Source organism: Phaseolus vulgaris, chromosome 7 (assembly GCF_000499845.2).
Source record: "Phaseolus vulgaris cultivar G19833 chromosome 7, P. vulgaris v2.0, whole genome shotgun sequence".
Taxonomy (NCBI): domain Eukaryota; kingdom Viridiplantae; phylum Streptophyta; class Magnoliopsida; order Fabales; family Fabaceae; genus Phaseolus; species Phaseolus vulgaris.
Window position 1 is genome coordinate 5674610 of NC_023753.2, and position 17364 is coordinate 5691973.

General features: G+C 30.1%; 1 protein-coding gene across 1 annotated transcript; it reads left to right on the forward strand.

Annotated features, from left to right (window-relative positions):
• The first annotated feature begins 12462 nt into the window (after positions 1 to 12462).
• Positions 12463 to 17146, forward strand: LOC137830757 (DEAD-box ATP-dependent RNA helicase 7). The gene is made up of 14 exons (XM_068638270.1): positions 12463 to 13170; positions 13648 to 13782; positions 13868 to 14008; positions 14163 to 14274; positions 14481 to 14551; positions 14638 to 14792; positions 14884 to 14995; positions 15119 to 15220; positions 15308 to 15368; positions 15464 to 15632; positions 15703 to 15799; positions 15913 to 16007; positions 16422 to 16555; positions 16674 to 17146. The coding sequence occupies exons 1-14, from the start codon at positions 12640 to 12642 to the stop codon at positions 16898 to 16900; spliced, it is 2142 nt and encodes a 713-aa protein (XP_068494371.1). The 5' UTR covers positions 12463 to 12639; the 3' UTR covers positions 16901 to 17146.
• Positions 17147 to 17364: the final 218 nt, after the last annotated feature.

Here is a 17364-nt window from a genome sequence, read left to right on the forward strand (position 1 = left end):
GAGGATTTAACACTTATTTAAACATAACATCCATGATTGCCAAATCAAAACCACTGTTTAAGTTATACTTGTTGGAAGCTTCAGTTGCTTATTAAAAAACTATTGTTAGTCTTTTCTATCATATTTAATATCAAACTTCACCTTAAAATACATATTTTTTTCATTTTAAATATTCGAATTTGGAATGTAGGTTTAAATTGATTTAACCAAAAAAAAAAATCAGGAAATTTAAATAAAAAAAAAATAAAAATTCTTAATGCCTTGATTAAGTGTATAACGAGTTAATTCTTGCAATTTTTTAATATAAAATAATTTAAGCTGATGTTATAACATCTACCACATACATACAACCTATGAAGCTCAGACACTTCTCTTAGATGACGTGTTCATATCGGACACGACACTCATACACAATTTTAAAAAGAAGAAATACATTAATTTTCTAAAAACTCAAACTTATTGTATAAATTTTTATTACGATTATAAAAATAAGAAACAAATTCTTTTGAACCAACAATGAAAAACATTTTTCTGCCAAAAAAAAGTTGAAACATACTTGTGCACATAAATCTTCATTGTCAATTTATATAATTTATAATTATATAATATATACATTCATGTCTCCGTGTCTTACATTTTATAAATTATACGTATTTATGTGTTCGTGCCCGTATTGAATTAGTGTTTGTGCTACATATCATACAACTGCAATTTAGTGACAACAAAAAGTACTACAAGGATTCAAATAAGTAGTTAAAGGAATTAGAAACTGATCCATCTTATTGTATTATCAATTAGACTCTACCATATATGTCACACAATATAATGAGTTTATTATTGTGATATATGGAACAAAATGATTTGTACTGAATTTGGACTCTATCATATCAGTTCTTTGTGTTCGTTATCATATATACAACTGCATTTTAATGATAAAAAAATATTAAAAAAAGCCTTCAGAAAAGTATTTAAAAGTATTAGACAATTCTTCATTCATCTTACCAGTTAGACCTTCTGTCCCATATTACACTATATACTAAGTTTATTGTTATAATTTTTTTTACATCTGAAAGGAAAAGCTTCTCACCCCCTAAAGTTTACCATATCCCTTCTTTATGTTTATCATGAAATATACAAATGTTTTGTAATGATAACAAAAATATCTTATAAAGGGACTCACAAAAACTATTTAAAAGATTAAACTGTCTTTCTCCTGTAAATTTAAACAAGAATGAACGTAAATTGAACACATACAATTATGTTCTCATACCGATCTTATCATATTATGATTCTCACACAATCATACAATAAAAAAGGAATAGACACTTACCTTGATCCATGAGTGATCCTAATTGAGCAGTTATTTTATCTCCTTTCTCCCAATCTATCTCTTAACAATTCCGTTCTTGTCACACACTTTCGTGATGGCTAACATTGAGACGGAACCCTATATCCTTAAGTTCCCAATCTCCATCAGATGTAGGTTTTCATTAGGTATATCATCATATATATATTTTTCACGTTAACCAATGGGCCCTTTATTCTATTATTATTATTAAATCATATTTGGGCCCAAAGCCCAAACTCTAAGTCATGTGAGTCACTTTATAAAAATTAATTTACATAATTTCTTACATTCTCCCACATGACTCATATGAGTTATAATACTTTCATGATTTTATAATTACATAAATGCGCATTTAAAAGACCTTACATAAATTGGTTCTATCATTAATCAAAATCAAGGATACATAAATAATAAGAGTCATGGCGGTTAAATGTCATTTCAATCGACGCATTTCCTTCTTCCATGTACTACTATATCATCCTTTCTCCTTAATATGACTTTATAATGAGAAATCCATAATAGGTTCAAAATAATGTCATTTTCATCAATAACAACATAATTTTTTTTCCACAACACAATTTACATGCATATACATAAAGTAGAAAACATAAATTTCAGAAACTTTATTTATTCAATGAGCTCAGAGTGTCAAATAAGCATTAATAACAACATTCATCATTCACTAATAGACATAATGCCCATATTTACAACATGACCAGTAAATGTTTTGGGCGGTAACCCTTTTGTTAAAGGGTCAGCAATCATAAGATCATTGCTAATATGTTCTATTGACACTCTATGTTTCTGAACTTCTTCTTTAACGGCAAAGTATTTCAATTCCATATGTTTAGCACTTTTGGAATACTTGTCATTTTTAGAAAAGAAGACAGTTGCGGAGTTATCACAATAAATTCTCAGCGGCTTGGCAATACTGTCAACAATTCCAAGTCCTGAAACAAAATTCCGCAACCAATTAGCCTGAACTGTGGCCTCAAAGCATGCCACAAATTCAGCCTCCATGGTGGATGCAGCAATGACTGTCTGCTTCGCACTTTTCCATGAAATCGCTCCTCCGGCTAAAAGATACACATAACCAAAGTAGACTTTCGTGTATCCACACAGCCAGCAAAATATGAATCGGTATATCCAATCACCTCAAGATTATCAGATCTTTTATAAGTAAAATGTGATCTTTCGTTCCTTGCAAGTATCTTAAAACTTTCTTTGCAGCTTTCCAATGATCCAATCTTGGATTACTCTGGTATCTTCCAAGCATACCAACTGCAAAACTAATATCTGGTCGTGTACAAGTTTGAGCATACATTAAACTCCCAACAATAGATGCATAAGGTATATTCTCCATCTGTTTACGTTCCAAGTCATTCTTTGGACATTGCATGAGACTAAATTTGTCTCCTTTCTGTATTGGAACAGGAGATGTCGAACATTTATCAATTTTGAATCTCTCTAAAACTTTATTAATATATGCTTTCTGAGACAAACCTAACATTCCTTGTGATCTGTCACGGAATATTTCAATTCCTATCACATAATATGCCTCACCCATATCTTTCATCTCAAAGTTATTAGAGAGAAACTTCTTAGTCTCACTTAATAGACCAAGATCATTAGTTGCAAGCAAGATATCATCAACATACAGAATCAATAATATAAACTTGCTCCCACTGACCTTCAAATATATACACCGATCAACAATGTTTTCCTTAAACCCAAAGGACACAATAGTATCATTGAACTTAAGATACCATTGCCTAGAAGCCTGTTTAAGCCCGTATATTGATTTCTTAAGTTTACACACCATGTGTTCCTTTCCTTCTTCAATGAACCCCACTGGTTGGTCCATATAAACATCCTCTTCTAAATCCCCATTCGGAAAGACAGTTTTGACATCCATCTGATGCAACTCAAGATCATAATGAGTCACTAATGCCATGATAATTTTAAAGGAATCTTTCTTAGAAACAGGTGAAAATGTTTCCTTATAATCAATGTCATCCTTTTGAGTAAATCCTTTGGCAACAAGTCGGGCCTTGTAACGTTCGATATTGCCACGAGAGTCACGTTTAGTCTTAAAGACCTATTTACACCCAACTCTCTTGCATCCTTCTGGCAATTCTATAAGGTCCCATACATCATTTTGTGCCATTGATTTAAGCTCATCTTTCATGGCATCTAACCACTTATCAAAATTATCATCATTGATGGCGTCTGAAAATGAAACTAGATCATTATCAATACCTAAGTCATTTTCTGACTCTTGTAGATAAACCACGATCATTCGAAATAACAGACTTTCTTTCTCTTTGAGATCTTTTTAATAGTATTTCTTGTGGTTGTTATACTACAGGTTCATTGTTAACTTCATGATCATTAATTTGTTGTTCTTTTTCATTGTTGAGTGACTCAACTACATTAGGAACAATAATACTTGAAGTAAAGGTACTAATTAAAGGAACTTGTACTCTAACTTCCTTAATCTCCACATTTTGTGAAGTATCACTCCCACTAGTTTCACCATTTTCAATGAACCGTGCATTTCCAGATTCAACAATTCTTGTGCTATGGGTAGGACAGTAAAACATATACCCTTTTGACTTTGCTGGATAACCAATGAAATATCCACTGATTGTTCTTGCATCCAAATTCTTCTCTTGCAGATTGTATATTCTAACTTCTGCCTGACATCCCCAAACATGCAGGTGTCTCAAACTGGGTTTCCTTCCTGTCCACAATTCAAAAGGTGTCTTTTGAACTGCCTTACTAGGAACCCTGTTCAACAGATACATGCCAATTTTTAAAGCATACATCCACAATGAAACAAGTACAGTTGACTTACTTAACATGCTCCTAACCTTATCCATTAAGGTTCGATTATGCCTTTCTGAAACACCATTTTGTTGTGGTGTACCTGGCATTGTGTATTGAACACAAATACCACGTCTCTCAAGGAACTTAGCAAACGGACCAGGGTGTTGTCCACTTTCATCATACTTTCCATAATATTCACCACCTCTATCTGACCTGACAATTTTCACCTTTCTGTCTAATTGTCTTTCCACTTCATTTATATAAACTTCTAAGGCATTCACTGCTTGCGATTTTTCATGCAGTAAATAGACATAACCATAACGTGAAAAATCATCAATAAAGGTGATAAAATACCTTTCTTTATTGAAAGAACTTGCATCAAAAGGTCCACATATATCAGTGTGTATAATTTCAAGAAGCTGAGTAGTTCTTGTGGCTCCCTTCTTTGTGTGTTTTGTTTGTTTGCCTTTAATACAATCCACACATACATTCAAATCAGTAAAATCCAAACTTGGAAGTATTTCATTCTTTTCCAATCTCTCCATCCTTTCTTTGGAAATATGTCCCAAACGTTTGTGCCACAAGAAAGCAGAACATTCATTCACCAAACTACGTTTAATGCCAACATTATGATGCGAGATCATAAGAATTTCAGCATATAAATTATCAAGATTCAATCTATATAATCCATCATAAAGAGCACCAGATCCTATCAAATTGACACGCTGATATAAACTGAAACAACCATTCCCAAATTTAAAAGAGTATCCGACAACATCAAGTTTAGACAATGAAACTAAATTCCTAGATATACTAGGTACATAAAAAGTATCCATTAAGTCTAAATAAAATCCAGTGTCGAGGATTAAACGATAAGTCCCAACTGCTTCCACTGGAACCTTCTCTCTATTCCCCATGAAGACAAACTTTTCATTTGGCTTTATGGTTCGGGTTGAAAGGAATCCCTGCATCATATTAGAAACATGAGTTGTGCATCCAGAATCAATCCACCAAGAATTATGCGGAACTTTAGTTAAGTTTGATTCAAAACATACATAAAGTATATTATGCTTACCCTTCTTTTCAAACCAAGTCTTACGTTTCAGACAATCCTTTTGGAAATGTCCAGCTTTCTTGCAGAAATGACATTTGTCATTCTTCTTCTGGAGCTTAGTAGAGGACTCATTTATCTTCAGTGGTTCTTTACCCTTTCCATGTTTCTTGAAGACTTTCTTTCCAGCTCCCTGATTGTTCACATAATGTATGGAGTGGTTTCCTCGATTCTTCAATCTAGTCTCTTCCTGAACTAGCATGCTATGCAATTCATGCATATTCCACTTATCTTTCATAGTGTTATAGTTCATATGGAAAGGACCATACTCATACGGTAAAGAGTTCAAAATGAATTGTACGAGAAAATTATCATCCACTGCCATTCCCAGAGACTTAAGTCTTGCCGCAATATTAGTCATTTCAATGACATGTTCGTGCATAGTACGAGAACCATCAAATTTCATGGTGATTAATGTACTCATTAATGTCCCAGCAAAAGACTTATCAGCTGTTTGAGAGCGCTCTTCCACAAACTTCATGAATTCTTTTGCATTCTCGGTTTCGGGAAGAGCAGACTTAATATTGTTTGCTATGCTCATCCGCATAAACATCAGGCTAAGTCTGTTTGACTTTTCCCAAGCCCTATAATGAGCTTTCTCCTCATTGCTACTTTCATCAGTAATAGCAGCAGGTTTATCGATTCGAATGGCCAAATCAAGATCCAATACACCTAAGTGAAATTGGACTTTTTCACTCCAGTCAGAAAAATTTAGACCATTAAAGACTGGAACAGACGTAACTTGCGAATGTAAAGCTACAGGAACAGATACTGCAATCACACATGCTTAACATTAATGCTTCAAGTCATAAACTAAACATACAATACAGATTCAGAAAATATTCTATGTATACTAATGTTCTCCTTTGGGGGATTCATTAATACACAAAACATAATGATGCTAATAGTATTAACTTTATTTGGCAAGATATATGCATTAATTAGAAACACTTGTTATCTTTGGATATACAAGCAAAACTAATAACACATACTCACTACCAACAATCATATCCATTAATTATAAGGACAACTAATCAACCTTTGGGCGATCCAAAATGTCTTATAATAACGAATTTTCATTTACCCATATTTAAATAATTTTTAGCATCCATTCTATAGGTAATTGAAATAAAATTTATCAATAATCTGGAATTAAACAAAACTTAAAAGATTTGATCACTTTGGTGATTACAAATCTATCATACAAATAATTCCATAAATAATATCATTAAATGAAATAAAATTTCATCCTTAATTTGGAATTAAATAAAACATAAAGATTTGATCACTTTGGTGATTACAAATCTATCATACAAATAATTCCAAAATTTTAATTAATTAATTAAACTTTAATATAATTCAAATTGAATTAATTAATAATAATAACATAATAAAATTTGAATTAAAACTTTAATTAAACTTTTAACCAAAAATAAATAAAGTTAACGTAAAGCCGTAAGGTGCACATGAATTAATTTAAGGTGCACATGAATTAATTAACGTAAATTATTAATTGTGAATTCAATAGGTGCAGGAACGAATTTAAGCTTTAATCTAAGGTGCAAGAACGAATTTAAGCTTTAATCTAAAGTGCAGGAACGAATTCACATGTGCAGTTTGATCTTTCTTCAATTTATGATGAGTCAGGCCGCAATGCTGCGAATTTACGAGCCCAGTTATACCAGGTAAAGAAAGCCTCAACCATAACTAAATGTGCCATGGGAAAAGGATGATTGCAGTTTCATCTTTCTTCAATTGAATTAAAAATTCAATTAATGAAAGTTTTCGAAATGAAATAAAGAGACACACCAACACTGCTATGAACAGAACCAAAAAAAAAATAAAAAAATATCCTTTACACAAAAACTCAGCGAACCCAGGCACCAAACAATAGTTGATGTAAACCTTAATACATAAACCCTAATTTTAAAAATTAGGGTTTTGTGATTTTAGATGGTTTAGGACAATTAGGGAACTATTATAGAGGAATGAAAACCTTAATCTATAAATCATAATTTTAAAATTAGAGTTCTTAAATTGGGAATATTTTAAAATTAGGATTCTTTGATTTTGGAAAAGCATTAATGGAGAATCAAACAAATGAGCAACGAGGCTCTGATACCACATGTAAATTTAAACAAGAATGAACGTAAATTGAACACATACAATTATGTTCTCATACAAATTTTATCATATTATGATTCTCACACAATCATACAATCAAGAAGGAATAGGCACTTACCTTGATCCATGAATGATCCTAATTGAGCAGTTACTTTATCTCCTTTCTCTCAATCTATCACTTAGCAATTTCGTTCTTGTCACACACTTTCGTGATGGCTAACAGTGAGATTTGCAGAGACAAAACCCTATATCATTTAGTTCTCAATCTCCATCAGATATAGGTTTTCATTAGGTATATCATATATATATGTCTCACGTTAACCAATGAGCCCTTTATTCTATTATTATTATTAAATCATATTTGGGCCAAAAGCCCAAACTCAAAGTCATGTGAGTCACTTTATAAAAATTAATTTACATAATTTCTTACATCTCCATCACACACTATAATCAATTAGACCATTTATCACATTGTATAATTAGTTCATTATTGTATATTTTAAAACAAGCGATGATGCTTTCATCTATCTTGAATAATTTAAACAATGTTTTGTGATATATGTTGTGATAGTTTTTTCAATTAATTCACAATGAATGTACTACAATATATAGCATATCAATTGAGTTTCTACACATGCTAGACGATCTGGTGAATGTACTCAACGAATAAAATGTTTTCTTTTACCATAATAGTTAAACGAAATCTTCTGAACACGTATATTTTTAAAATAATAAAAATAGAAAGAATAAAATACGTGTAGTTTATGAAACACTTTGTTTATTCCTGTTTTTTTGTTTATCCTTTAAATTAATCTTTTTCTAAACAATTTTTTCCAAATAAATATTACAATTATCTTTCTTAATCTATTGCAAATATTTATAAATCTTATTTAATCATAGTCAGTTTTAATAAATTAAAAATCTCTTCACATTATTTAGAATATAATTTTTTTCACTTCGTATGACTTGTTTCCTCTAATCAATACTAATAAATTAGATACTAAAATTATTGGAAACAAAATCGAAGTTACAAAATTACAAAACCGAGTATTCTATCTTTATCGTCTAGTGTAAAGATAGCATAAGTATGAAGATACTATAAAATTCAAAATTAAATATCAAACAACACATTCACATAACTATAATAAAAAAATTAGAAGTAAACGACAAAAAAAACAAGATGAGTCAAGTAATTCAAGTTATTAAACATAACCTCCAATATTTCATACTATCTAATATCCACGTCTCGTCTATCATACCATCATCTTGTCTTCATTATTATATATATAAGTTTATTTTATTTATAAAAAATAATATATTTAATCTTATGATATTTTTATATAATATTAATTTATTTTTATTACTGAAAATTAAATTCCCGTAAATGAGCACGTGTCTTGCTCACGGGGATCATGTCATCATATTTTGTTGAATATTTACTTTTAAAAAGTTCCAACTTTTGGAAGATTTTACACTTATTTAAACTTCACATATATACATGTCCATGACTGCCAAACCAAAACCACTATTTAGTTGATACTTGTTGAAAGTTTCATTTGCTGAATAAAAAAAAATATTATTATTAGTAGTCTTTTGTATCATATTTAATATCAAAATTTCACTTTAAAAAAAATATTTATTTCACTTTAAATAATAAAAAAAAGTAAAATAAAAACTTTCATGTTAGATATTACTATGCAATTTGACATCTCAGTTAGGTTGACATCTAAAATAACAACAATTATCTGTCATCACATAAAAAATTTATTATTAAAAAGAATAACAAAAAAAAAAAACAAAAATATGGGGATTAAACCAAAACTCATGTTAACAAAAATGATACATAATACCTATTATACCACTTAAATGATTCCCTATAAATAAAATTTAAATTAACCAACTTATCATCACACACATTTTCTTCACAAAAAAATATGAGTAACCTTAAACATAATTTTTCCACAGTAATTAAAACAAGTATTTCACCGATTACGATCATCTACGGAACATTAGTACTGGCAGTAAATGAAACACAAACAAATATAGAATCACATTTTAAGCCAAACATTAGTAATCCCCATCTTTTGAACTTCCCCCATAGCATATATAATTTCATAAAACTCAACAACCATAGAAGTCTGAACTTCAAGAAATACATAGAAAACACCAATAAACTCCTTCATACTCTCATAGAAAATACATTTACAAGTAGCAAGACCAGGATACCCATAACAACCCCATCAGTGTTAACTTTAACTCAGCTAGTGAATAAAACTCTCATGAGGATGAAAAACTTTATCACTATGAATATTAATATCAAAATACTTAATCACGTTGAAATTCATGATAAATATTCAAACTCGAAACGCAGAAGTTTACCTTGATTTATCCAAAAAAAAAAAAAAATCAGGAAATTTAAATAAAAATAATTTAAATTTATAGATTTTCAAATTTCTCAATATTTAAAAAAGTTCACATCCAAACAAATCCCAGTGTGTCTGGAAAAAAGTCAATTGAAAGCTTATAAATTAAAAGTTATGGGATAAACGTTATTGTAAATTATCTATTCGCAAAATAAATAATTCTTACAATGGGTAAATATAAAGTTCTTAATTACTACACTAATCCATTGACATGTGTAAAAAGACATATTTAATTATTTGTTTATAGTTTTATATATCATTTGAATATTTAAATATAATAAATTGTTAATATATGAGTATATCATACAAAACTATACTAGAACAGTGAAATATGCGTGTATGTGTAATATGTGTTATTAAGTTACACATTTGTTATATAACAATTATCTCCTATATATCATTCTCTAAGTTGTCTCATTAAAATTCTTTTCAGTATTTATTAACTTTAGAATACTAATATAGTTTTTCTATACTTATCTTGATATAATATTCATTATATCCAGGTGAGAACTTCTAAGTTTATTTTATAAGTTAATTTTATAATTTGTTAGTGAACTTCTAAATTGTTCGTATTTAATATGTATAAATAATGTTATTTTTAATATTTTTATAATTTATTTTACTATTTAATCAACTATAATACTATTTAATACAATATTACTTAATATTAATATTTAATCATGAATATTATAATCATATATTACATTATTACTTTTATTGATAAAATATCTATAATTTATATTCATATTTGATTTTAACAAATTATTTTATGTTTTTAATCATTAAAATATATTACTTTCTCATTGTTAAAATGCAAATAATAAGGAAAGTTTTAAATAAAAGCAGAAGTTTGATTCTTTCGAAATCATATAATAATTTTGAATTAACATATTGCAAAATCTTTATTACGTAGTATAACAAATTTGAATTAGCCTATTTAAGTGTTTTATGTAATAAATTTAGAAGTTATTCTATATGCATTTTCTATTATTTTCTTATCAATATTTATATTTTATAATACATTTAAGATAAATGATACTGTATTGCATGTTCATAAACATATTTGTAATTTTTTACATATGATGAACTTTTTTATTTTTATCGACCATGAAAAACAATTTACTGATTATATGCTCATATATATATAATAATAATAATAAATAAAAGAATCTACTTATTTTAAGAGATTATCCTTCACGTTGATCTTTATTTTATTTTAGATTAATGATATATTCTTTTTATTAGGATGTGCATGTGAATAATATATATGATGCACTTCTCTCTTTTTCTTCACAACATTTTTATAGCAAAAATAATCTTAAGGTTTAAATATATATGATGCACTTATTCTATATTTTCTTCATATTTTTGTAGGTTGGGGTTTTATTATTGTTTTTTCGTGGTTTATACACGTAATATATACCTATATAAAGGGAATTTTTTATTTAAATCTATTTAAATGCTCTCAATTTTTCTTTTCTTTTATTACTTTATATTTATATAAATATTTAATTTTGAATTTTTTTTATGTTTCAGTTATTTTATTTTTTAAAAATATTTACTAAATAATTAATTATTTTTATAATTAATTGAAAAATGTTTTCTAAAATAATTTATTGTGATTTCATAAAAAATAATTATCAATTTTAAATGTATAACAAATGAGAAATCAAACAGTTTAATAAACAATTTATTAAATATGAAAAAGTAATTTTTTTTTAATATTTTCGTCTCTCTTAAAAATTATAATTTTTATGTCTTATTATTTGTAAATTGTATGATATTTGTAAACTTAAAAATAAATTTATTATTTATAAATTTATCATATTGCATAAAATTTATAAATTACATAACATTTGTAAATTTAACTATTATGTGACTATATTTTTCATAATATACCGGTACTTAGATAATTGATAATTAATTGTATTCACTAAAATAGTAGTTACAAACAGTAAACCATTTTTCCAAATTTAATATTTTTTTTTAGTTTTAAATTTAAGTAATTATAAAATGAAAAAATAAAATATTAATATAAAATAAAATAAAAAATTATATAAAAAATACAGTAATAATAGAGATTCCTTTATATAGATTATATAAATATATATAGATATATTATAAAAAAACTCATTAGCTAATCTTTATCCAAATGTAATCATTTAGTAAATGATTTAGAGTTATTTTTTTTATCATGAATAATTGAAGGTATTTTGTTTATTGTGATGTAATTTTGAAAGAATAATATAATTAAATAATATTGTATTATTTAAATTATTATTTTAAGATACAATTTTTATAATATATTTATTTTAAAAAGGAAATGAATAATGATTATTTTCTTTAAATATAGTAATGATTAACTTTTCATTCAATTAGGTATTATAAAATATTTATAAATCGTGATCAAAATAGGTTTTATGGTGTGGAAATATTTTGAAATTAATTTAAATTATTTAAAGATATGTATTTATATTTATACATTTATCATCAATTGAATAATTATTTATCAATTTATTTAGATTTGTAGAATAACTTTTGAATTGATTTATTTTTTTTATCTTTTACATTTATACATTTTATAGAAGAAAAGAAATATATTTAGATTAAAAAAGAAAAAGAGAACTAGGTTTTGAGGTTGCGAAGTGTATAAGAATGTTTCCATCCCTAAAACCATAAACCCGAAAACCTCGTCGCCGCTTTCTCCTATTTCTTCTCCTGCTTCTGCAACTCAGAGCCATACTCCTTTCAAGTAGGAGAAAATCTCTCTCTCTTTTCCTCTTTCTCCTTACGCCGCCATCACCATGCCTTCAGTCCCTCTCTCTGTCAGTGACACCACCCTCCAAGAAAACAAGAAGCTTAGTGCTAAGAAAGCCAAGAACCAATCCCCAATCATTGCGGAGGAGAATAGTCCTTCCAAACTCCTTTCCAATCCCAACGCCCCCGATTCCGACCAAGATGGGGTTTCGGGGAAGCTCCAGAAGAAGACCAAGAAGCGTAAGGCTTCAGATGTAGAGGCCATGGCGGCGACGAACGATGCCGACGAAGACACTAGTTCCGAACTGGTCGAACCCGAATCTTCTAGGGAAGACGACCACAAGAAGAAGAAAAAGAAGAAAAAGGCAAAATCTGAGGAGCAACCTTTGGTAATGGAAGCCGAGGAGAAAGAAGAGAAAAAGGAGGATCCTAATGCGGTCTCCAAATTCAGGATATCCGAACCTTTGAGGCTAAAATTGAAGGAGAAGGGGATCGAATCTTTGTTTCCCATTCAGGCCATGACTTTCGATTTAGTTCTTGACGGTTCAGATTTGGTTGGTCGGGCTCGCACCGGTCAGGTCTGTATCTACTCTTACACAAACCCTTTTTTATCGTTCTTTAAATTCTTTAATTATTGGGGTGTTAAGAATATGGCATTGTATTTGATAATGCTTGATCAATTTTTTAATCTTTAAGAGAAAAGAAGCACTATGCGTTGATTGGCCTAACTGGTTTTAGGTCCACATGGTAATATACTTATAGGTTTTTTAAGAAAAGTATTTAGATATTCATTTGATCCTGTATTTTTATGCTTAAAATTGTTCCATTTTAATCCTTAGTCCGCACTGAAAGAACTAAAGAATTAAAATTGGTATTTGTAGGGATTAGGAAAACAATTTTTTTAGTGTAATGAGTGTAAGGGAACTTTTTTCTGTTAACTGGGATCAAATGAAAGATTGCATAATTCTGTAATCAGTTGTATTTGAAAGTGCGTGTTTTTGATTGGTGTAAAGGATTTTATTTGACCTCAATTGTCTCCTTTGGGGAAACTGTAGGGTAAAACTCTGGCATTTGTGCTTCCCATATTGGAGTCTTTAACAAATGGTCCAGCTAAGTCTACTAGAAAGACTGGCTACGGGAGGACTCCAAGCGTTCTTGTGCTTCTACCAACTAGAGAATTGGCTTGTCAGGTATGATTATGTGTTCGTTAGTATTGGTATTTGTGATTGTATTGTGTATTTATTATTCTTCTTAATAAGGAGTTTTGTGCTTTAGGTGCATTCTGATTTTGAAGTTTATGGTGGGGCGATGGGATTGAGTGCTTGTTGTTTGTATGGTGGAGCTCCGTATAACACTCAAGAAATTAAGCTTAGGAGAGGTGTTGATATTGTAATTGGCACACCAGGTCGTGTAAAGGTAATTGCAGTGATACGAGTTGATTATGTATTGCTACTAAGTTTTTTCCTTTGATGAATGTAAATATTTGAAGAACCCTGAAAGTTTTACTTTTGGTGTTGAAGACGAATGTTTACAATGTTTTGTGATTTCCTTCTGGCTTGTATTGGTGCAGGATCATATCGAGAGGGGAAATATAGACCTGAGCCAACTAAAATTTCGTGTCCTTGATGAAGCAGATGAAATGCTCAGGATGGGTTTTATTGAAGATGTTGAATTGATTCTAGGTATCTATTTTCTCAAAGTCTCTTTTGATTCTCATAATTTGAACAACAGTTCTTACCCTCAACCTTAGATCATTTCAAATTGTTTCTTCACATCTTCTAGTACACAATCCTTTGTAATTGGAGTTACCTTACATTAATGTTTATCCAACATGTTGGATGATATGATTTTTCTGTATCACAATTGTCTATTTTGATATTTTTTTCAGGAAAGGTTGAAAATGTTAATAAAGTTCAGACTCTTCTTTTTAGTGCTACTTTGCCATACTCTATTAAACAAGTATGATTCCAAGTGACTCTTTATTTTTGCTTTTGAGATGTTTATATTTAGGGTCTCTAATGTTATCTGATGTATATTCATGTCAGATTGCTGCACAATTTCTGAAGCCAGATAAGAAAACTGCTGACCTTCTTGGAAATACAAAAATGAAGGCTAGTACCAATGTGAGACATATTGCTCTCCCTTGTTCTGCTTCTGCCAGGTCCCAACTTATCCCAGACATTATTCGCTGTTATAGCAGGTGATTTTTATTTTCAAATTTTTAACTTAAGGATTGCTTTTAGATTATACTGATTTTGACTGTTTATTGTTGACTAATGATTCTGGTTCAGTGGAGGCCGGACAATTATATTTACCGAGACAAAGGAGTCTGCCTCTCAGCTTGCTGGGTTGTTACCTGGAGCCCGAGCTCTCCATGGTGACATACAACAATCACAACGTGAGGTGAGCTATTACCTGAATTTAGTTATTTTATTTTAATCTGTTACTTGAAACTTTTCTTTTTTCTGCGTGTTCTTCTCTTATTTTTCTTATATTCTATATTAAATAGTTTCCTGTCCCCTGCAGGTTACTCTGTCTGGCTTTAGGTCTGGAAAATTCATGACATTAGTTGCCACAAATGTGGCAGCTCGAGGTCTTGATATAAATGATGTTCAGTTAATTATCCAGGTACTTTTGATGTATAAACGAGCAATGTATCAGATCATTCTTATTTCTGTCACAACCTGGAATGTTGATATTTATATATTGATGTAGTGTGAGTTCCCACGGGAGGTTGAGTCCTATATCCATCGATCTGGACGTACAGGAAGAGCAGGTATGTCTACAGGATTTTTCTTTTTGGTGTACGATCAGATTGTGATATTGGAGTTGTCAATTTTAAGGTTATATTGTGGTTTGCGTTTTATTCAGGTAATAGTGGGGTTGCTGTTACACTCTATGATCCAAAAAGATCTAATATATCTAAAATAGAAAGAGAGTCCGGTGTAAAATTTGAGCACATATCTGCTCCTCGGCCTGATGATATTGCCAAAGCTGTTGGTGGGGAAGCTGCTGAAATGATTACCCAAGTTTCTGATAGGTATGCTTGTTATTGCTAACTTTCTGTGTTTGGTGCTGTTGTTTGCTGTTAACATATATCATAAATGCAGTGTGATTCCTGCATTCAAAGCTACTGCTGAAGAGCTTTTGAAGAGTTCTGGTTTAACAGTTGTTGAATTGCTTGCAAAGGCTCTTGCTAAGGCTGTTGTGAGTCAATATTCTTTCATATTTTCTCTGTTTATTTTTCTTTTTGATTATATGAACCCTTAATCATTCATTATTTTTCTGATCTGAAAGATGTTTTCTCATATAATATACAGGGTTATACCGAAATAAAGCAAAGATCACTTCTCACTTCCATGGAGAACCATGTTACATTGCTTCTTGAAATTGGGAAACCAATCTTCACCCCTTCGTGAGAACCTTACTATAATCCCTGATTTACGCATATGATGTTTACATAAATAACTATATAGAATCTTAAGAAATCAATCAAACATTGAAATTGATATTTTTTTTTATCTTGTGAAAACGAGTTTGAGAAAAAATGAATGAGTAAAAATGAACTTTGTATATTCACTGGGATCAGTTACAGGAAGCTTTATATCAATCGTAAAGTATGTCTTCACCAACTGACACAGCTAACAAACTAACTGAAAAAAACTAAAGGAAGAAAAAAAACTAACTATTATTTAAGCTAAACCGTAAAGCTAAGAAGCATATCTGTTAACACATTATAATTTGTATTCTGATTATGCATGCAATCACTGATGGACTTATGTGCACATTTTCAATTTGTTTAACTTGCTATTTCATTGTTTGATATCAGTTTTGCCTATGGAATCTTGAGGAGATTCTTGCCTGAAGAGAAGGTGGAGGCTGTGAAAGGTCTTTCACTCACTGCTGATGGAAATGGTGCTGTCTTTGATGTACCAGTTGAAGAGTTAGATACATATCTTAGTGGTAAAGTTTCACTTGACTTAGGATTTGAGCCCTTTCAGCACTAGAGTACGGGAATACATTTCTGTATATAGCTTTTTATCTTGGTCATGTTTTTCATTGAATCACATTTGTCCTTCAGGTCAGGAAAATGCAGCTAATGTAAGTCTAGAGGTTCTGAAAGCCTTGCCCCGTTTGCAACAGAGAGAACAATCAAGAGGTGGCAGATTTGGTGACGGAGGTGGTCGAGGTGGTGGGAACAGGTTTGGAAGAGGTGGAGGAGGCAGAAACGGTAGATTTTCAAATGATAGGTTTTCCAATGGTGGTGGAAGAGGTGGTCGTGGCAACTGGGGTGGAAAGAGATGGTGAGTTTTCTCACTCTGCTCCGTCTGGTAGCATTGCTGCATAGCTGCCACGAGGAAATGAAGATGGAATCAATGTGTCCACCCATTAAGCATGCTCTATGTTTTACTGTTTTGTTATTTTTTAGTATTTTTTATTCTTTTTGATGGGGAAGCTTAAGCTTAGATTTTTAGTATGCTATTTGACTTTCACAGGAGAAAGGAGAAAGTTTCATGTATTAGTATATTTATATATGCTATACTTTTTACAATATGAACCTGCAAACAAAACATTACGTCCGTCTTCTGTTAATACCCTGATTACATAAACATAAAACGTATCATAAAATTAAATTTTTTTCCATAATATTGTGAAAGAAAATGATTAATGAGACTTGACATGATTTTAATTCTTACAAAACTGACCATTAAAACCGAATACTTGTATTTTTAAACATTTTAAGTCAATTGTTTGTTTTTCATGGTCAAGTC

Coding starts and splice junctions, on each gene's coding strand:
- LOC137830757 (XM_068638270.1), top strand. CDS start 12,640: ATGCCTTCAGTCCCTCTCTCTGTCAGTGACACCACCCTCCAAGAAAAC. Junction 14,009..14,162: donor GCACACCAGGTCGTGTAAAG/GTAATTGCAGTG, acceptor GTATTGGTGCAG/GATCATATCGAGAGGGGAAA. Junction 14,275..14,480: donor AGATGTTGAATTGATTCTAG/GTATCTATTTTC, acceptor TATTTTTTTCAG/GAAAGGTTGAAAATGTTAAT.